Raw genomic sequence first — 24,201 nt, 5'->3', positions numbered from 1 at the left:
TTTGTTATTTCATATGATTTATTGAGTGTGTAGACGAACATATATTCATTACGAAGAAGTCAAGAAATCAAGAAAATCACCTCAAATTAACATGAAATACAACTTCACTACTTGAATAAAGACAAAATCAAGAAAAAATGAGAAAAATTGTGTTTAAGAGTATTATGCCGCAAATAGACTATAGAGAGACTCGTGAGGATTTGGTGTTTCAACAATAACAAATGCAAATAAGTCAATTTCAGACGATGGTATCCAATTAAGATAGTGTTGTATTAAGAACAATAATTTTTTTCATCGTTGAATCAATAAGTCGTATCATATTTCACTTAATTCAATAGTGAAAGATATTGATCCATTGGTGAAAATAAATGTGTGTATGATACAACATTTACCTGACGTTTGTACCATATAACTAGTCTTACAAAGAAATATCATCAAGTTAAAATTCATTTCAAACGCTTTAACTTTCTTTAGAAAACATTTTCATCTAACTTGCTAAGTGTTTAAGAACAACTCGTGTTGAGTGATCTAAACATATTGAAAAGCAAAACACCTTTAGTTATATCTGGTACCATACCAGATGAAAGCAGTTTTCTTAATTTGCTCAAGGATGTCTTGTTGGTAAGAAGTTGTCAGTATAAGGTAGAGTGACAATTAGAGGATACTCAATAGTGTATATAAATTGTTAAATCATGGTAAAGAGAAAGACTAGACACATTCATCAGGTTGATATGAACTAATACTAATAGAAAGGAAGAGAGAGGATAAGACCATTGTGAGTATGAGAAAGAAAGTTGTACCAAAGTTATCACAAAATGGTTGTACAAATATCATTTCTCTAATAGAAATTAATGCCGTGAAATTATATTTCAACATCCATCTTGCAACAATTTTCTCTTTTATATTCACATTATTTTTTACTCATTTCCTCTTTGTTGAAAGATTGTTTTTTTTTTTTAAATAAAATAAAAGAAATATGCATACATGTTCTAAGTATTCAGGAAGCCACAATACATAAGACACGACACGTTTTATATGGTGGCTTATAACAATAGAAATTAGATTTATCCAAATTTAAATTATCACAAACTTAATAAACCATGTTTTTTTTCAAAGACATCAACAATATAAAAAATACAATATAAATTCTTATATTTTCTTATAACATCAACAATATCATATTATTATAATAGAAAAAATTGTTCAAATGTTTAATTGAAATAATAAAAAAGTCAATCTAAAATTCCATATCTTCTTTATACGGTATAGATATCTTGTATGCACACGTTAAAAATTTAATGTTACTAACAAAGTAAAAAAAAAAAAAGGAATAAGCAATTGCAGCATAAGTAAAAATATATTTAAAAGTTTAAGAGCTTCACTATGCATTGAGTATGTAGTATGAAAGACTAACGAATGCTCTAAGGACATTTATTAAGAAGATCAAAGTCAAAAAAAATTTGTCTTAAAAATTGTATATTCAACCTATTGAAATATTAAAATGCAACTTTTTTAAAATAGAATTTAGCACTTATTTTTACTTTTAAATCTTTAACAAGTGTTCTAATGGCACTTGTTAGCACGACCATATGTACAATAGTTGAAAATATGCTAAATTACATCAGGGATCATTTTTTTGAACAAATACATCAGGGATCATTTAAGTTTAAGGTTTGTAACAGATTAGTTATTTAAGTTATTTTGGTTACACATAAGTCCTTTAAGTGTGAGGTTTGTAACAGATTTGTTTTTAAGTTATTTTGCTCATACATAAGTCATTTAAGATTGTAAATGTTTTCAATTTAGTTCTTCTACCACATCATCGTTTTTGTAGAATTTGGTTAATAAAAAGACTATATTGAAAACGTTTACAAACTTAAAGGACTTATGTGTGACTAAAATAACTAAAATGGTTATTCCGTCACAAACGTCAAACTTAAATGACTCAATCCCCGTGAGCATAGCTCAGTTGACAGGGACATGCATTGTTATATGCAGGGGCTCAGGTTCGAACCCAGGACACCCCACTTATTCCTTTGAAAAAGGTGAATTCTAGCCACTAGGCTACTTGACAAAAAAAAAAAACTTAAATGACTTATGTGTGACCAAATTAATTTAAAAGACCAAATTAATCAAGTTGTTTGGGCTGCGGTGGCAAGAAGCTCATTCCAAGGACGTACCCGAGGAATACCGGGTTCGATTCCTAGGGGAAATAATGCTTGACCAGTGCGCATGTCTCTACACATGAGTCGGATTAGTCGTCCACCTTTGAAGTGTCGAAAACCGGTACAAAAGCAAAAAAAAAAAAAAAAAAAAAGACTAATTGATTGTAAACCTCAGACTTAAAGACTTCGGATATAATTTAACCATGAAAATAAAATCCAACTTCCCTTTAAAAAAATCGAATTTAATTTAATAGTTAAAAAACTTTTTAAGTGTGAAGTCGTGAATACTCATGTTTTTAGCCAATGACGCAAGTCCGTCCAAACTGGCCTATGATCAGAGCCCCTGACCTAACAATGAATTCTTGATTATCATTGAAGATCCGATAATGTGACAGGAAATCTGTACAATAGGTCCAGCTCCACAGTTGCACACTGATATTGAATGAAATTAATGATAGAAAGTCGTTATATGACATTTACTACCAAGTTGAATATTTGTACATTGCTAAATCCTTATTATATCATCAAATGATCAGCCCCAAGTGGATAATCAAAATCATTAAATAATAAATTGTTTAGAAAAATCAAGATTTGGTTTTTGTTTGGAATAATTCTTCTTTCGATTTTAGTTACTTTTCGATCAAATTTGAGACTATTAAGATTCATTCCTCCTAAAAACTAGAGAGTTAACAAAAAATAAAAAAAAATACATTCTCATATACTTTAAAGTCTTTAGTGTATCGAATTTTTAATCAAGTATAAATTTGATCTCTAAAATTTTATGACCATATAAATTCAACCATGGTTATAAATTTATAATCTCTCCGTCTCAAAAGTGACTATTTTATAAAAAAGGTTAAATTACATCATGAGTCCTTTAAATTTAAAGTTTGTAATAGATTGGTCCTTTAAATTATTTTGGTCACGCATAAGTCATTTAAGTTTGAGATTTGTAACTGATTGATCCTCGAAGTTATTTTGGTCACACATAAATCATTTAAATTTATAAATATTTTTATTTTAGTCATTCTATTAACCAAACTTTACAAAAACAATGATGTGGCAGGATGAATAAATAAAAAATGTTTACAAACTTAAAGTACTTATATATGACCAAAATAATTTAAATGATCAACCTATTACAATCATCAAATTTAAAGTACTTGTATGTCATTAATATTAATAGTCCATTCATTTGCATAGATTGCAGAAAAATCAAAGATGCATACTATTAATATTGAATGAAAATTGATGATAGAAAGTCGTTATATGACATTTACTGTCAAGTTGAATACTTGTTGTAGTACATGCTAAATACTTATTACACTCATCAAATGATTGGCTTCGTGTAAATAATAGACACCATCAAATAACAAATTGAATAAAAAAATCCAGATTTAATTTTTGTTTAGAATAATTCTTCGTCCGACTTTATTTATCTTTCGGTTAAACTTTGAACTACTAAAATTTATTTCTCCTAAGAATCAAAGAATTAAAAAAAGAAATAAAAAAATTCTCGTTACACTTTAAAGTCTTTAGTATATCATCAACTATATTTTAATCAAGTATAAATTTGATCTCAAAAATATTATAACAATATTAATTATTATTTTTATCAAAGCAATAAAATATTAAAGACAGGAGAAACCTTAACCAATACATCAGAGTCACACAATGTAAAACGTACCTATGAAAAAAACAATCCGAATTTATCACAAGAAACGAAATGTCCTAAGGAAAGAGGTATCAAAAACAAGCATCGTAAAGAAAAACTAGTCAAATTATGATTATTCTTGGTCAAACAACGGCTAAAAGACTACCCTCTATGAAAATTTGAACAAAAGTATTGGTATTCCCAAATATTATGTTGCAATTGAACCAACTATTTTATATTTGTCAAGGCGCTTTGGTAATACCATTTTGGACACGAGTCCTCATTCCAACTGAATTAAAGTTAGAACACTTTACTTTATTCACCTGCTTCTTCTTCTATCTCTCTGTCTTAGTGTTATCAAATAAATTTGGATAATCTTCCATCTCAAACCTCTTATCCTGGCTGATAGTATCCTCCATCACCTTCTACTTCTTCTACATCATCCCAAAAAATTGAAATACAGATATGTCCACATTATAATCAATCTTTTACTTCAAGATACTTAATAAAAAATTATCTTTTTCTCATAAAGCTATAGGCAGAGCTAATAGCTTGCAGTATCCTCTCAAAAAAGCATCTATCAAAAAATAACTTGAGTGATAATGAAGTTTTATAAAAAGTTGATAACTTTTAGTTCTTGGAAAATATGTCTCTCCTAATGATATGTGTTATGAACACTTTCTTTTTAACCTTCATAAATTTCACCTAATAAAATAGATGTAAAAAAAGTGTTAAAAAGATAGAGTACGTAATATTTCTTATATCTTCCTATTTTATTTATTCTTTTAGGAGTAAAAAGGGAAAAGTTATTATGTATTTATGTAGGTTTAAATGCTCTTTTGGTCCTTTAAGTATTTAGTTGGTATCGCTTTGATATCTTAATTAAAAAAAAAGATTGTTTGAGTACTTTAAGTTTTTTTTTTAGTCTCGTTTTGGTCCTTTATGTTAGGTTTCCGTTAGAGTTTAAAAAAAAAAAAAATTAACTCCTGAACACGTGTCACGTTGTCATTGGTTCTGAGTTTTTTTTTTACAAAAATAATTATTTTTTTAAAAAAAATCTCAAAGTCAATGATAAAATGAAACGTGTCACCTTAAAATATATATATTTAAAAAAAAAATTGTAAAAAAAATATTATTAACGTTTTTTATATATTAATTTTTTTTATAAAAAATTCTCAGAGCCAATGACAAGGTGACACGTGTCCACACTTAACATTTTTTTATTAAACCTAACAGAATGGACCGAAACGAGACTAAAAAAAACTTAATATACTCAAACAATCTTTTTTTTAGTTAAGGGACCAACGCGATACCAATTAAATATTTAAGAGATCAAAATAGCATTTATTATTAATGTTAGATGCACCTTAAACTTTCAGTTTCAGTCGTTAGACAGCAACTAGAATATTAAAATAAAATAAAAATCACAACCCCAAAAAATGAAATATCTAATGATAGAAAGTTTAAAAACATCTCAAATGGCTTTATTTTTGGCTCCACTATGTTGTACGGAAGATTTCAACATGTAAAAAGTACTTCATTTGATTTTATTGGTTTCCCTCTTGTATTTGTGACCATACCCTTACTTCTTAAGGGATAATTTTACTTTTATTGAGAATATTTCTTTTCTTTAATCAATCAAAAAAGAAAAATACCCTCATCTTTATTCATGAACTATCATGTCTAACTTGAAAACAACCAACACATACCACCATTGTCCACATGAATCAATTATTTGGACCTACTTTTGCACTCCTAATATGAATGTATATGATATGACTCATAAATGTGAAATGCTTGACTAAAGCCAAAGAAAAAATAAATAAATAAAATTTGTTATAAACAAATAAAGAAGTGTACTAAAATCCGATGAATGTTGGTAAGGATTCAACTCATATCTCATAAGGATTTAAGTTCAAATTCCATTGTCAATATGAGAATTTCGTTAGTAGATAATATGTAATACTTCCTCCGTCCCAAATTGTATGTTGCTTTAGGAGAAAAAATTTGTCCCAAATTATATGTCGCTTTACAATACCTATGCAATATTAATGTTATTTTTCCAATTATAACCTTAATTATTTATTACTCCCTCTTCTTTCAATTCTTTCATTTATCTTTCTCATATTATTTATTAAGGACAATTTTGTAAAACAACTCATAATATCTATTTTCCACACAATATTAATTGCATTTCTTAATATGTGTGAAATGCCCAAAACGTCATACAATTTGTGACGGAGGGAATATCTCTATTAGGGTTTATTGAATCTGTAAACTTTGTCTAACCTTGATAAACCGTCAATATCCAATTGGCCAAAACTTTTTTTGTAAACAAAAAAAGTTTAGTAAAAAGACAGCATTGGCCCATGCAATTCCCAAACCAGGACTTCACATGATCTAATAGGCCAAGAAATGTGATTGCCTTTAAATAGCAACAATTCACTAAAATATACCAATAGTGAGAACCATACATTTATCATCACTAAAACTAAAGATAGAGAGCACTCTAGAGAAATCATGAAGGGTTATGAACCAAGGTCAAGTTCCTCTTGTGCAGCCTGCAAATTTCTGAAAAGAAGATGCATACCAAATTGTATATTTGCGCCATACTTTCGCTCCGATGAGTGCAAGAAATTCGCGAAAGTTCACAAAGTATTTGGAGCAAGCAATGTGAGCAAGATTCTGATTGAAGTTCCAGAGGAACAAAGGGAAGAAACTGTGAATTCTTTGGCTTATGAAGCTGATGCAAGGCTTAGAGACCCTGTCTATGGATGCATAGGTGCTATAGCACTTTTGCAAAGGAAGATGGTTGAACTTCAACATGATCTTGCCATTGCAAAGGATCGCCTGGCTCGTTGCGCTGCGGCTGCTGCTACTCCTACTTCTTCTTTTTCCAATGATATGATGAATTCAAATGTTAGTTTGCCACCTTTTCCTGAGTTTTTCACTTGCAGTGACTTCAGTGATAATTTAAGTCACAGTTCTTCGTCTCAATCGTTTACTCGAAATGAAACTGTCGATGATTTCGTTCAAATTCCTTATATATTTTAATGCTGTTATCACCCCCTTTCCCTTATTTTGTTGTAATTGTTCTGAATTGTGTGATTAATCAAAAGGAGTGCTTCTGTTGTATATGCTAATAAATAAGAACTACATGAATGATTTGGTTTTCCAATTTATGATTCCTGAGTTATTATAGAAACTGCTAGAAAATATGATTATTTTCTTGGCCTATTTAGTTTCACTTTTGTACCATATATGCAGAGTTTATGTCTCTGCAATTGCAACGCAACCGTGATTGGAATTGCATCAGTCAATTTTGACAGTGATTCTTTGTTATATCAAAGATCGCGACGCAACGCAAATTAAAAAACCTTACATATGTAAATCATGAAATTCTGCTTCTGGACCAGGACCATATTATTAGATAAGCAGTTTATTGATAACATTTTCTGCTTATCATCCTTTAGTTAGTTATAAGCTAGTTTAGTTAGTTTTATTTCTGTTATAGTTTGTTAAGTTTTTTTAAATTTGTTATATAATCTCTCCTTTATAATTCTTTGTAATCTTTTGTTCAATAAATTGATCGATGATATGAATTTATTCATAAAGTTTATTCTTTATTCATCAAGTAATAGTATATTTAGACTAGTCCCTGTCCAAATCGTCCCCAAGCTCAGTTGGTAAGAACAATGTGCATAATATATGCAAGGTTTGAGGTTCGAACCCCGAACACCAATAAAAAAAGTCCCTATCCAAATCAAAATGACCCATAGGTTTCCAATTATTTAGACTAGACCTTATGAATTCAGATGAACCAATTTTGATATAGACAATACACAAGTGCAACCTCAGCATTCATTGGCACTACCTAAGTAATGTGAGACTAGTAGTTTGATAGTAACACTAGAAGTTTGATTCTTTGATCATCTTTGAAGGGTTTCTCTCAATGGAAATGGAAGTGGGTCTAACTGTACTGTTTTATTGAAGAATGCAATACCAATTGTGATTTTCTGAGTCATAAACCCCACCAATTGTACTCTCTTATGGGAATCCAAAGACTAATGTTTAGACCATAAAGGTTTGAATGGTTTTATTTTGCCGTATATAGCACATCAAATCCAACAACAACACATGGTCCAAAATAAAACACCTGCCAAGATACATTAATTATTTCTTACATCCCATGTTGGTGTGTTGCATTCTACCAAACATATGATAACCATTCATAAATTTATCCAACAAAATTTTACTTATGGTTCTTTAGGTTTGACTATTTTTCGGATCGGTCTTGTTAGTTTTTTTCTTCTTCTTTTAATCCTTTATATTACATTTTGTTTGCATCAATATCAATTCAGGAAAGTAAAAAATTTAGGTAAAATTTCTTAGATGATTTTTGTATGGTTCTAACCTAAATTCACCATGATTTTCTCAAATCTTTAATTTTTTTAAAGTTTGTTATATTCAAAAAAGATGTATTTTTAGTTAAGAACCATATGAAAAGCACCTAAAGAATTGTACTTAAATTTTGTCCTTAAATTGACAAATTTAAAAGATTACATTCTATCCTATTTTTTAACGGCAAAATTTATTAATAACCAAGTCTTCGCACAAGACGAACAAAGCCTGACAATATAGAAACATCAAACCAAAGGACATGGTATATAGGCGGATGACCCAAAAGAAAATTCATACACCTCATTCATCATAAACACCGATAAAAACACGACCCAATCGAGGGCTGCCAGAAGCACCAATAAAAGCAAGCCTCCAAAATAAAGGTCAACACCAAAACAAAGCTAAAACCCCACACACCAGCATAAACCAAACTTGAGTCAAAACCCCCAACTCCATGGTGAATGACCATATAGACAAAATTCAATCACCTATTGTCCGTTGCTCACATCAAACCCTCCAAAAAGCAATCAAACCAACCAAAACCCCTAAAAACAACGCCTCTCATTTTCATCACCACAATTGAGCTCAATTAAACACACGAAAAATTACTTATTTCACCACTCATTCAGATTTCACCACTAATCGACCTGGTCTATAGGTGAAGACACTATAACAAGACCTAAAACTTGTGTAAAGAAATTGACTCTCAATCTTAAACCAAAAGCGACCGGCCCACCAAACTCTAGAAAAAAATCACTATGTCACCAAGTCACCTTAACCTACCGAAAAACTTGAAAACTGGACACCGACTTATGATGTTGAAACAAAAGCGATCGGGTCACCAGACTTCAGAAAATAAATCTATAAGACAAGTGGAATGGTAGCGCAAACAAAACCAGCTCGAAAACAACCCAAAATTGAATCACTAAAATGAAGCCACGAGCCAAAACGAAGACAACCTTAAACCGACGCGAGTAAGCAGCGGCTGAGATGAACCCAAATATGAGGTCATCATGAGCAAAAAATAGGAAGAAAAAAACAAAAATCACCCGCAAACTCCTCATCATCAACACCACAACCAAAACTCCGTCATAGTCCATTTGATTGAAAAAAAAAATACTTTAGCCACAAAACAATCGACACCCAACAAAATCATACCACCACCATCAAAATTGTGATAAATATAAATCTCCACCACGCAATTGCATATGAATTTATTAATGTAAATTAAGAGGCTAGTTTGTAAATTAAGAGGCTAGTTAGAATTGAAGTGAAACAACACCACTTGTTGGCCTTGTCCACAACATGAAGACCACTCAAGGTAGCCATGAGGGTTGCTTTCAAATGTCTCATGAGATATATGTACGATTCACCACCACCGGTGCTTACATAATTCCCCCACCACTGCCACCGTGGACCCTTGGCTTCCACCCTCAATTTCATCATTTAGGGTTTTGATCTAACTATCTGCAAAGGGAATCGATCCATATTAGTATTATGATAGAATTGACAAAGTTATTTGATGTAACTTAATGAATGATTTGGAGAAAATTGAAACAATATTCGGGTGTAGTGCAAGGAAAAACAAAAGAGAAGCTAAAAATTAATATGATATAATGCATGTTTGAGGCATCTAGTGAAATAAGTAGTGAATAAAATTGGATGTGTTTAGATGTCTAGGGATGTAATAAATAAGTAATGGTGTTAACATTTTTTGTCTTTTGTATATGAGAAAGTGTTACATACAAAATTTGAATTTTAAGTTTCAAGTTCCATGGAGTAAGTCGAATTTCAAACTTACATTTGTGCCAGTAAATTTGTCAACTTAAAACTTGTTAAGGATCTAATTCAAGTTATAGACTAATCTTTGAATTTATTTGCTGAAGTGATAAATTTTACCATAACAAAAAGGGAGAAGAGAATCTTAATCCTTTTGTTTCTGTTTAAACAGAAAGAGTAGGGAATGTTTGTTTTATGGAAGAGAAATTTATTCTCAAGAATAAATAATATCATGAAAAAGAAGAACGAGAATCTTGCACAATGTTGTTTGTTTTAGAGGAATTCCATTTTAATGCAATAGAAAAACTTTTTTCCCACGTGAAGAGAAAACTCACCGTACCATCAACTTTTTTCTGTTTTCATTTTTTTCCTTGCATGAGTTCTATCATGTTGTATTTATTTTTTAATTTTTTTTTTTGTTTCTTTCTACAATATATGTGTTTGTTTCATGGATGCTAAAGATATTTCCGAGAATTCAAGGATGGACTAATAAATTCATGTGTTTGTTATAAAGGGAATAAAAATTGTTCCCACGAAAAATTGTTACCTAATCCCCTCTAATTGTTACCTAATCCCCTCGAATTTTTGTCTTTTGCACAAAGATTATCATTTGGTTGAAGAAAAAGATGATTTGTCGTCTCAATGCTCACCATAAAACAAACGTTGGACGTTTTTTACGGTTATACACATATAGTGTTCATGCTTTTAAAATATACAAATACTTTTCTAAAGATCGATATTATAATTATAAACATATGTATTCAAACAAAAACATGTATATTTGTGTTTTATATTTAAAAGTAGAGTTGAATATGTCTTTGGTCTTTATAAATATAGTCAATTTTATTTTTAGTCGTCATAAAAAAAAAAAGTAACATATTTTGATGCTATTAAAACATTCAGCATGTTGTTTTATTTCTTGTTAAATTAAAATTTGTTTAATCATGCTTAAAATTTTAAATTTTTTAATGATTTTTCACAAGTCAAAGTTGATGAGAAGCTTTTCTATTTTATTTGTTTGGTTTTGTTTTTTTTCATTGATCTTATTTTGAAGGTAAGTCTTTGGGTATGGCTTTACAGAATTATTATTATATTATTATTATACAAAGAGCTATAGCCACTGATGCTTGGGGGATTGATAGTTCCACGAATAATGTTCAACTAGTTTGGTCATTATGTATTTCTTCTGGTTTGAATAAATTATACTTTACTTTTATTTATTTTGCTGAAAGTCTATCATAATTTACCCAAAGGATTTCAGAAAGAGGGAGGAGTGCACCACAAGAAAATTAGAAAACAAACTTTTGTAAAGGGATTTTAAGAAATAAAACCACATTATCAAAAGGCAAGTTAAAGAGCCTTAAAAATTGCAACTGATAAAAAAAATGACAACAAAAATAATGCAATTTTGAATTAAAAAGTTGGCTTGAATTTTGTTTTTCTCTTCTGAAAGGAAGGGACAAAAACAAAATGATAAATCTGGAATTGAGTATAGGGAGTAGGGTTTGCACATCATCTTCCAATATATATATATATAGAGAGAGAGCAGCATTCCGGACAGAAACCCTAAACGTACTCTTTCTTCCTTACATTTTGAAATCCCTAATTCAGCAGCGACAACATCGACTATATTTTTCAATTCAAAGGTATTATCTCTGCCTGAAATTTGCGATTATTTCTTGAAAGCCGCTTATGATCCTCGTATTTCCGCCATTTATCTTCATATTCACTCATTAGATTGTGGCTGGGCAAAATTTGATGAAATTCGAAGACAAATTTCAAATTTTAAAAAATCAGGTAAGACGGTTGTGGCTTATGTCCCTTCAATTCAACCAAAAGAATATTACCTTTGCCTGCGCATGTGATGAGATTTTTGCACCTCCCAATGGTCATGTTGAATTCTCCATCGACGACCTCAGTTTTGATAGAGGTTATGACAATGGTCTGTATGACAATCCTTATATCAATTTTTATCGCTATGCTGAAGATAGTAGTGAGGCACGAGATAGTAGTGAGGCACACACTGCATTGCTACACAATATCTATTCAAATTGGCTGGATAAAGTCTCTTCTTCTAGAGGGAAGAAAAGAGAAGAAGTTCAAAACTTCATAAATGAAGGTGTTTATCGATTAGATAAACTGAAAGAAGAGGGTTTCATATCAAGCTTAGTGTATGATGATGATGTTATCACTCTCTTGAAGGAGACTTGGGGTGAAATCACTCCCTCCTATGATTTCTTTTAGAAAATACTCTAAAGTCAGAAAATGGACTGTGGGAATATCAGAGGCTAAAGAACAAATAGCCATCATCCGAGCCTCAGGGACTATGGATAGTGACATCGTCACAAGTAATTTCATTGAGAAGATTGGTATGGTCAAAGATTCAAAAAAATTCAAGGCGGTTATTGTCCGGATTGACAGTGTAGGAGGTGATTTTCATGCATCTCAGTCAACGTGGGAGGCAATCAGATCTCTTGCTTCAAAAAAACCCGTCATTGCTTCAATGTCTGATGCGGCAACAAGTGCAGGATACTACATGGCAATGGGAGCAGGAGCTATCGTAGCAGAAAATCTTACTTTAACTGGTTCAATTCGAGGAACGGTTTCTCAAAACTTTAACCTTGACAATGAGTTGCCCTCATTTATCCCATATGATGACGCCAAAGTGCTAGATAATGTGGTTCGTTTGAGGTTAATGACTCTCGGCAAGTTAGACAAGATGAAAAAGGTTGCACATGGGAGGATTTGGACCGGTAAGGACGCAGCATCTCATGGTTTGGTTGATGCTGGAATGCCAGTTATATCTTATGGTTTTGCTGGAATGCCACCTGCAACTCCTACTAACTTTGCAAGGTGGCCTTTCACCAGAATGATCTTCAACTACTTTGTGTTCCGCTTCCACAAACGTTAGCGACAGGAACATAATTATGTTTTACTATCTGTAGCGCCCGATGCAGCGACTGCTTTTATGGGTGTTTTGATTTTCTTTGCTCTGCAAAATGCAGGCCATAATCTCAAATGGCTTATTGCAAGTTTTAAACTAGAAAGTAGATAAGAATTCAAAGGGTAAAAGTTCAGTTTAAGTGCTACTAAATATTGCAGACGTACTTGCAAATAACTTTTATGCTACCAATATCAATAAGTGAACTTCTCTCTTACCTTTAGTTTGGATTGATTAAGATGCACTTGTGTTAACGAATTTTACCTACTACTATTTTATTTTTTTATGATAAAACTTACAAATGGACTGCTACTATTTTGGTTTGGAAATATGAACTTTACTCTTAACCATTCCATTATATTTTACCTATGCTGAAGGTTAAGTATAGATGTTTCAAAATGTCAATCATATACTAAAACGTGACAAAACAAACACAATGTTGACAGAATTTTCAACATAGAGACTTCTTCTGATTAGTGTAGTTTTTTCTTAACAAAATGAGTTAATCGTGTATAATTAAACTGGTATAGGATGCGTTTGTTTTAACTTTAAAAAAATAAATTGTGTTGGAATAACTTCTACTATTTTAAAGTAAATTTCAAAAAAAATCCATTTTTAGAAATATAAGAAAAAAAATCCATTTTTTAAAAATCTACAACAAATGGGCCCATATATTATGATTTTCCTTTTTCTTTTCTATTTTAAAAACATATTAAGTATAAGCGTTAATCATAAGCCGAGTTTCCCATAGGCAAACCCCTTCGAAAATGACTGAAATCTTTGCTATACACATTTGGATGAGATTGATTAAAATTTAATACATGTTTTAATAGGATATCAATGCTTAAACTATAGTATAGCATTGTATCATTCTAAGTAGCAACATTTTTTATCTCAATCTGTTTTCAATAATTCTAAAGAAAATGCTAATGAGTTCTTTGAAGACATTCTTTAATATAGTTTAAAATAATAAAATTTTATAAAAATGTGACTATCAATACACTGGAATTTAAAATTTTTAACTTTTAAAATAAGTTGATTGGAATAACTTCTTTATTATTTAGAATCCTTAAAAAGTTTTTAGGACACTCGTAAGAAAAACTCTAATTCTAAATATCATTACACATTTTTGGAAATTATTACTTCAAAAATACAATTCTAAATATCCAGTTCCGTAACAATGTTCATGTCATGGACCACGACTAGTTATTCCCTAAAATTACTGAGGTGGAGGTTTACTCTGTGGAGTCTTGTGCAATTTGGTCGCATCATACCCGTCATCCTTAGTTTTCTGCACAAGCTTGTTGTAGGATTCATCATCCAAATGGGTTTGCCTGGATAATATCTAGGGACCAAAATAATCCAAGTTATGGTAGGAAGGAATGATAGCTGAAAGAGAGAAGAACACACACATATATAAAATAGAGTGAAGATCAATTGTGGTGTTTGAGGGAAAAAAAAAATTAAAAACTCAATTTAAATCCTTCGGAAAAAAAAATCCGTCGATGTGAAAAAACATCGTAACAACAAAGTCTTTAAGCCAAATGTTCTCACATCTCAAAATTGATGAGGAGCTAAATTGTCGCATTTACTTCTTTTATGAATTAGTAAAAGTTAATTTTATTTTTTGTAAACACTAAATTGGGGTTTCAACTAGGGTGCTTGCATGTACACCTCTTTTGCCACCATCTCCGCCTTGGATTCCGACCATCACCTTCAACCATATAGCACTTTCTCCAACGATCCATCACCACTATGAAGTCCTTTATCCTCTTCGGATAACCTTTGAGTTTGTTGAGAACAATTTTATTCATGAAAATGTTGCGAACTAATTTTCTAACTTTGTAATAATCATAAGAGTCCGTCTTTGTAACCTTCATATTTTTTAGAATAATTTTTACAAATATAAAACATACTTTTCTTAGAAGTGTAACTTCTACCTTGGGATACGAGAATCAACCAACCACGGTTTCAAACTTGTACTTAATCACAATATCAATATGGACCGAGAAGTATTAGAACTCTATATTTTTAACGCTCTAATACTCATTCTCTTATTTCATGAAACTTATGTATGATCCATACTTTAGAAATTATTTCCTATAGAGTGATAAGACTTACATGAGTTTTATCTTATAAAAAAGTTAACGTTAGAGTGAGTGTTAAAAATAGAGAGTTGCTAACGCTCCTCTTATGAACCCGAACCATACCAGATTGAATACATTGATTTAGTTCATGTTGATCCCGATCAGCAAAATAATCAATCCAATGCACTTAGTTTTGGTTATATTTTTGGATTGGTCGCATTATCTTATAAAATTATCGAACATTAAACGTTTCTCACGAGAATTGTTAATTGAAACAATTCATCTTAGTCAAAATCATGTACAATGTATTTTAGTTGGATAAATATTGGTAGACCACCTTTTTTCTATACCACTTGTGTACACCCCTTATGTAGTAGGGATATTTTAGATATTTCACCATTTTCTCTTTCATTGTCCTCTTCTCCTTTCTAATAAACACAACAAATCTCTCTCTCTCCCCACCACAGACTCCTCCACCGTCTGCAACACACAAACACCATCAAGCTGGCAACTTCACGTCACCTCCGCCGTCAGCGCCACCCTCAACAACAATTTATTTTAATAATAAAAAAAAAACGAATTCTATGTGACCCATATTCATAACAAACCCAAGATTTCATCTTATCAGAGCTATTTAGAACCAAATTCTATTTTGAAACTTTTGCAACAACAACAGAGCAGATGAATCTGAGATTAATATCAAGTTTGTGTTGATCTAAAGAGTTGGAATTATTGATAATGATTATGACGCGTTTTTAAAACAGTGAAGGAGATTGGAGAGAATAAGAGATAGGATTGGATTTGAGAGAATTATGGGTTTAATGAATTTTTCTGCATATAAGGATGAATTTTGAATTGTTGAAGATGAAGATTGTTGTTGTTTCTATCATTTTCTGGTTTAAGTGATGGTGAGGAAAAGATGAAGATGAAGATTGTTGTAATTTGGAATTGGTGAGGAAAAGAGGGAGAAGAGATGGTGAAGAAAAGAGACGGAAGAGAGAGAGTGAGAGACAAAAATGCTAGAGTTTTTTTGTGTGTGGGAACCATATCAATAAATGTCACAATTGTATATGGTGGTAGAAGTGTGTATGCCACGTAAGCTTGTATGTGTATCACTGCCCATTTTAGTTAGTAGCTCACTTGTTTCCACGTCGATTGTTCGCATTCACAATTGTGTAGGTTCACATAGTTTTCCAGCATAATAAAAAAACTCTTGGAAATCCTTTACCTAGCTGTGAAGAAACCATAGAATAATTTGATGAAATCAAAACGATACAATAAAAATCAAAATTTACACATTGATCAGAAAATGCTATTCATAAAGACACAATTATTTTTCCAAAAATATTCCAATAGTGCTTAATAGGAACTATTTTTTATCTTGTCAAAAAAGGAACTATTTTTTATTTTGTTTTTGGTTTCTTAAAATAAAAAAGTGCAAGCTAGCAAGCTATAGTAACAGCTCCAACATTACCAAGCCAACCAATTTGGATGGTCACACATTTTTTTCAAAATTAAATTAAGGGTTAGTAGGTCTTTATCCCCTGTAATATAGGTCATTTTCGGTTTTCCTCCATATAAAATTTTTATTTTGATTCACCTCCAGTAAAATATTTTTGTTTTGATTTACTCCCTCAATAGGCCAAACAAAAACGAAAATTTCTTGAATAAAATAAAATTGATTTTTGTTTGGCCTATTAAAAATAAAACAAAAATATTTTACAGGTGATGAATCAAAATAAAAATTTTACAAAGGTGAAAATCAAAAATGACCTATATTATAGAAATAAAGACCTATTAACCCTTAAATTAATATGACTTGTAAAACAATTTAGATGAGTTCCAAGGCGGGGGCATTTTGCTGCACATTACAGTACCTGACAGATCCACGTGCACGCTGATCCACTTACATAATTTTTTTGAAAATAATCCGATTCTTCTAAAAGTAAAATTGTTTTTAAGTTTTTTTTAGAAAAGACTAAACTTCATATTATATATTCCATTCGTGTCAAAATATATTAAAAATAGATCAATATAAATTGATGTAGTTAGAAAAAATTTAAACCAAATATGTTAATTTATGATAGCCAATTTTTACTTACATTTAGAATTGAGGAAGTAATTATTAGAGTTTATTTGACGTGTATAATATTATTACAAATATTAAAGCAGTTAAAAGTAACAACATCTTATTTGTCAAAAAAAAGTAACAACATCTTATTGAAAAATAATAATTAATAATTAAAAAATTACATATTTAATATAAAATACACATTTAATACTTAAGTTCTAATATAAATTTATTATTTTAATTTTTTTTAACATATGTAAATTTATGGATGATAAAAAAATCTTAATTATTATTAGCATTACTGTAATAGTATATTTTTTGTTTCAACTGCTGTACTGCATGCTTTATCTTGGATAAAATAATTTGTGGTTGCTGTATATGTCTTTGCTAAAAGATGTTCCCTGTTGCAACTTCACAGTTCATTTCCCTCTCAATTATTGGATAAATTTCCAATCTTCAATTCATTACAAAACATTTTTAAACATAAGTTTTTCTTGATTACATCACCCTTATATTTTATGATATTTATAACAGTAATTAAATAATTTAATATCTGCAATTGATTTAATAAAATAAGCTTCACTTGAAACAAAATAATTTTATTTATTAAGATGGTTATTTTGAAATATTGTTTTCTCATTTAATCGATAAAAATATAACATAGTTGAAAAAGTTAGACTTCTACAATATGACGAATTAAGGATTAGGTTATTTCATTGGTTAAAAAAAATTAAAAAGTTATGTCATTTTGATCTCACTATTTTATTTTTTTTAAGGAATGTCATTGATCTCACTCTTAAAAAGTTATGTCATTTTGATCTCACTATTTTATTTATGAGTTCACTAGCTAGTCTATTTAAACTTAAATCAACATTACTTATTTAAAGGTGATCAAAGAATATATGTTTTTAAACAGGCTACGAGAATGTATCAGGCTTTCGGAATGTCAAACTATGCCCTAAAAAATATGTCTCTTTTTTATAATTATTCAATAATCTAATATTACTATAATTATTACTATTTTTGATATAATAGTTATTACTATTTTTCATATATTTCTCTCTCTACTGTAATTAACTAATGGTAAAATTTAGGGATGCCAAAAAAATTTGTGCATGCGGGTATACGTGGATAAAATTCGTCATCGACACAAGGTGGATAGCTAAACGGGTACTCGCGAGTATAATAAACGGGTATTTAACTACCGGTTACTTTATGGACACAGACACATATTTGATGATACATGTGTCCGCGTATATCCGTACTCGTTAATAAATTAAGTAAATTACTAAAATATCCATGGGTATATATATAAGAGTTTGGTGTCTCAAAAAAACCTAGTTTTGTTTCTCAAATTCTAATATTGAAGCTTTGGAATGCATATGAAATTTTGGATGTTTATTTGGATTTTAGTCTATAATAGCTTTTATTTGGAAGTTTTTATGCATTTTGGATGTTTATTTGGATTTTGAATGTTTTCATCCTTTTATTTTACTTTGAGAATTCGGGTTGGCCTAGTGGTATTGGTTTTGGACTTAGGAGTGTGCTCCTCCTCATGATTTCAGGTTCGATTCCCTCTTGTGTCAATTTAGGTAGGCTAATTTAGCATCTTCTTAAAAAAAAAATCATACATTATGGTATGATGAATTTGCTTGACTTATGTAAGAATCATGATTTTTGTTTGATTATGGTATGGATTATGAAATTTGAATGAAATATGTTATATGTTTGGATCTTCAAAAGTTGAAGTTTGTGGTAATTAATTAAAAAATTCATGGGCATCCGCAAATTTCCGTGGGTATTTATATATCCGTGGATTATCCGTATAGAGATACCGGCACGGGTATGGGGACGGACACAAGTATCATATTTATACAACGGGGCAGAGACAGATCTCATATTACTCGTACCTATAGATATCCATTGACATCCATAATAAAACTAATAAAACATCATTTAATGTCGCATTGAACTTTGCAAATGACACTTAAATTGAAAAAAAAAAAATCTCCAATAGAAACTGCTAAAAAACAAACGGAGGAAGTATCTTAAAGTATATACATTCATATCGTGTATACACCAAACATTTTACTTTTTTTTTTTTTTATCTAACAACCTAGTGGTTAGAGCTTACACAATTAAATGTGGAGAATTGGTGTGTTCGGAGTTCAAACTTCAGTTTCTACATAAATTATAAATTATGCATTATTCAACCAACTTAACTAAACTCACGGGGACTTTTACATTCTTTTATAATCTACAGGTAAACCACAAGATATATATTTTACTAGTATTTTGTAATACCCATCACTGCAAGTAAACATGGCGGGTTCACCTTTCGACTCTATTTTTTTCTAGGATCCATAATATTTAGACACTTATCAATACTTAATTTTATACTTATGTTTCTAATTTAATCAAATCTATTAGATCGTTAACATATCACATTTATTATATAATTTTTTTTTATCTCTTTCTCTTAAGGTATATATACTTGAGATGTCTATCAAATATTATTCAAATTTCTTTTAGTAGATAACCGTAATCATATTTTTAATCTACTTAAAAAACGAACCAACTTGAATTGTTTTGAGACTTTAAAATGTATTTCTTTCAAGATCTCTCAACTCGATCCAATTCCAATTTTAATGGGTTAGTTTAATTTTTTTTTTCTTTCAAAAACTATTCAAAAAACGTTAAGTGGCACTTGTTGACATCGTAGATTAGTTAGAGTTAAAATATTAAAACTCCCTTCGTTGTCCAGTATAAAAATATGTTTAATTTTGTTAATTAACAATCAAAATTTGTTCAAAAAAACAATAAAATTATCAACCTTCCTTCAAAATCTCCTGATGGATCAATAAATGTTGTCATATCTGTTGTCCTAAATTATAAGTTATTTTGGAAAAAAATGTTCCAAAATATAAGTCATTTCACAATATTAGTGAAGTATTAATTTTATAGTTTCTATTATACCCTTAGCTATTATTACTTTCTCTCCCTCCACTTCTTTAATTTATGTTTCACATATCATTAATAAATGATAATTTTATAAAAGATAATGCTACATGTAATAAAAGCAAATTTCACAAACAATGTATTTTAGGTTACTTAACACCACCCACTACTAAAAAAAACAGTGTTTTCGGACGGGATTTTCGAACGGATACAATTTTGTCTGAATTTTTCGGTCGGATTTGGGACAGTTTTAACGGAGCGGAATTTTCGTCCCAAATCCGTCTCAAAATCGTGTGAAATTTTCGTGACATGTTCAAACAGAGTTTTTTTCCCACAAATTTCCTTAAAAAAATAAATTCGTCCCAAAACTGTGTGAAACATTGAGACGGATTTCGGACGGCCCATACTGATAAATTCTTTTCATATGCAACTATTGTGTTAAAGCTTTCCATCGTGTGTTCTCTCTTCAATCCCTAAGAAATGTATTCCAAATTCGTACCGCTCTCTGTCCCTCCTTTGATAAATCATTTCTCAGTTTCACTCCCACTCTTGTTTTGCTTTCGCATCTTCATCTTCATATTTCCGCTATTCCTCTTCAGACTGGAAGTGATTTTGGCTCTTCCTCTTCAGATTGGGGAAAGCCTCTCTTCAGATTTCAGCTCTTCCAAAGTCAATTTCGGCTCTTTCTTTTCAGATTCTCAGATTTTTCATTCAAGGTATTGTTTTACTTATTAGGGTTAGTGATATGGTGATTTGGGGGAATCTGGATGTATGTTGATTAAATTTAGGTCATTTGTTCATTTATGTTATGGGTTTTTTTATAGCATATTGATCTGATGTTAGTATGATAAATGGGCTGATTTGTGGTGTTTTGGTTTTTCCTTTTTAATTTTGTAATTTTGTTTTGAAATTTGTTATTTGTTGCTAATTATTGATGATTGTTAGATTCATTTGTTGTTGGGTTTTTCCTATGAATACATAGAATGGTATACTGGTTTTTGGTGTTGCTTTTACTAATTATATAAAAAGGTCTTGTTTGAATACGTTTTAACATTATAATGAGCTCGGAATAAGAATAGGGTTTGAATTTCAAATTGCAGGATGTAGTTTGTGACCGTGCTAGTTAATTACATAAAAGAAATATGAGGTTGATCCAAAATTTGAAACAATTGCAGGCTTAGATTTGGTCCATTTGATTTGTCTTATAATTAAGAGTGAGCCAACCGTGTGTCTTTAAACTATGGAGTTAGATGTTATCTACAACTTTCTGGTAGGAAATTGTGTATGCCAAAAACAAAACATTCGATTTCCTCTTTGACAAAACCTCATGTGTTTTTTTATTCTTGTTCGATCATATTATCATGCTTTGTAATCTAATTAGGTATACTGGTTTTTGGTGTTGTAGTTATTAATTTTGATGTGTCATGCCATTCAGAACCTTGTTCGTGGACTGTGTAACACCCTACTTCTATTAAAGAAATTAAACATGCGAATAATACATTTATTCAAGAAATAGAGGCTACGCCACATTCAAAATTCAAAAACCAATAAACATGTATATAAACCTCAACAGTCGCAGCGGAATATAAACCAGAGTAAATCCAAGTATACATGTTATGAATCAATAAATTACATCAACATAGATACATCTCAAAAATCCCAACAAACGGGTAATCTCCAAACATCACAAAATCCAAAGTAAAAGATAATCTAGACCGACACAACAAATCCTAGATCAGAGCCGACTAAACATCTAAACACCGATATCGGAGAAAGCTCTCGATATCCACCAAGCACAAGAACTCACCAAGCAACTAAACCTGCACAACGTCTACCCATCCATACAGATATGCAGGCGGTCCATAACAGATCCACTGGGGGTAAGTATTACATTATCATAATCCAAATAACAGTTAACATGAATATTTCAATATAAACATCATGCACTTGATCAATAATAATTACACATTAATACTTACATCACACCTCGATATCTCACATCAATCTTCATCAATCATATGAACAATTATCAATTTACAATTATTCATTCACAATCACCAATCACATTTATCATGAATAATCATTAATCACATTTCATGAAAAATCACAATTTACATGTATCATGAATAATAATTAATCACATTTCATGAACAATCACCAATTACATGTATCATGAACAATTACCGATCATATACATCATGAACAATCACCAATCATATACATCATGAACAATCACCAATGATAAGCCATGCACAATCATTAAGCATATTTCATGAACAATTATCAATTCACAAATATTCATTCACGATCTCTAATCACATTTCCAAATAAGACTCATGTCATGATATGCACTTATTGACACATAAATGCATGTGGTACCAAATCTCCAAAAGGTCGTCACCTCCGATGGACAAGTCAACATCGCATGTAAGGGGTCACTCCTTACATAATCTCCGAAGTAAAAGAGTCGGACTCTTTTACAACAACTCGACTATGATGCATGGACATGTAACAAGACTCGATAATGCGACAACAATCACAATTTTCTCCACAATATATAGGACAACACCCAATTATATTGTTCATCTCCACATCATTTGCATTATCAAGAAAACATGCCCACACACAATTAAATCATAGTATTCACCATCACACTCCAACATGATTATCAATAATCAACAACATCATTCAGCTTCACCATTCCAAACAATTCTCATATTCCAAGTAAGAGAACATACAACATCTCATGACAATTATCATATCCAACATATAACCATTCATCATACATCAACATGATTATCAATAATCAACAATGTTGTTCCACATCAACTATCACATATAGTTTCACCAATTCAAGCATTATCATATTCCAAGTAATAGGGAAAACAATATCTCATGATAAATATCATATCCAAAATATAATCACTCATTCATACAACTTCACTTAGTCATACAAGAATGGTCAGAATAACTCACAAGACAATTGGCTAAGAAATATTTCCGACAAAATCCAAATCATGTGGCAATGACCAACATTGATAATTTTCAAAGTTAGTCAACTTATTCAAGTATGAAATCCTACAATTCAATCTTAATCAATCACGTAGCCAAGGACTTAAGTCACTTACAAACTATTAGAAATTATTTCAAGGGATAGCTTAAGTTCTTATGAGAAAATCCAAGACAAAGCGACATTTAGCTCAAAATCCGTTTTCACCGATTCGACTCCGCCCAAAATATTTTCGAAACCATCAACACATTCACATTCCCAAATACATAAATGCATACTCAATTATTCACTCTAAGTACTTCATTAAACCCAATATAAGTTTGGAAAAGATCCACGGCTCAAAGAAAAAGTTATGATAAGTTTTCACAAAAATCCACATGACCCATGTGTAGTAATTTAATCATATCTCAAGTTCTAAAAATTATTTGAACGTCAAACCAAAGTCATTAGAAAGCTAACAAAATTATCTACAACTTTCATGTTTACACCAAAGTCAAAATCAAAACAGAAATATGCGAAAACGATGCAAGAGCGTGAAACAGGGGAAGCTGTCACTAGGCTTCTCGCCTCGCGAGTATGGTTACTCGCCATGGCGAGAAATTCCAGTGGCTACTCGCCACCAACTCGCCTCCAGCTAGCCTCGCGAGTGATGACAGTTTGCAGAAAATTCTGTTTTCGTGAAAAATCCATTTTCACCCCAAAATCCCAATTTTTGACCTCCCAATACCCAAATTGATTCCAAAGGTTTATCCAAATGTTTTTAGACATGAAAAGATACTCAAATCCATATACAAACTTGAATCAAACATCATTTTAAACAAATCACCATTTGACCCATTTTCTCAAAACAACAACAACATCTCATTTCTCATCATCAATCCATAATTATGTATACCCAAGTCATAATTCACCCTCAACAACATCAGTTAATAGCAACAACATCAATGGAACATGAATCACATCTCATTTCAACAACAACATATCAAAATTTCATCAATTAAGTATAATCTCATAACTTAACATTTATACATACTTTGAAACATGTAATTTCACTCACAAACATACCATAATCATCAATTCATGCACAAGAAAATAACATCACAGCAAGAGCACGAATTTAGCAACAATTGTTCAT

At 30.7% G+C, this 24,201-nt stretch overlaps 1 protein-coding gene across 1 annotated transcript; it reads left to right on the top strand.

The window, feature by feature from the left end:
• The first annotated feature begins 6,258 nt into the window (after positions 1-6,258).
• Positions 6,259-7,004, top strand: LOC11431147 (LOB domain-containing protein 21). Its single transcript, XM_003616624.3, has one exon. It carries the CDS (start codon positions 6,340-6,342, stop codon positions 6,871-6,873), a length of 534 nt encoding a protein of 177 aa, XP_003616672.1. The 5' UTR covers positions 6,259-6,339; the 3' UTR covers positions 6,874-7,004.
• The last annotated feature ends 17,197 nt before the right edge of the window (positions 7,005-24,201 follow it).

Source organism: Medicago truncatula, chromosome 5 (assembly GCF_003473485.1).
Source record: "Medicago truncatula cultivar Jemalong A17 chromosome 5, MtrunA17r5.0-ANR, whole genome shotgun sequence".
NCBI lineage: Eukaryota > Viridiplantae > Streptophyta > Magnoliopsida > Fabales > Fabaceae > Medicago > Medicago truncatula.
Note: the sequence above shows the minus strand (reverse complement) of the source record. Positions and strands in the feature narration are given on the sequence as shown.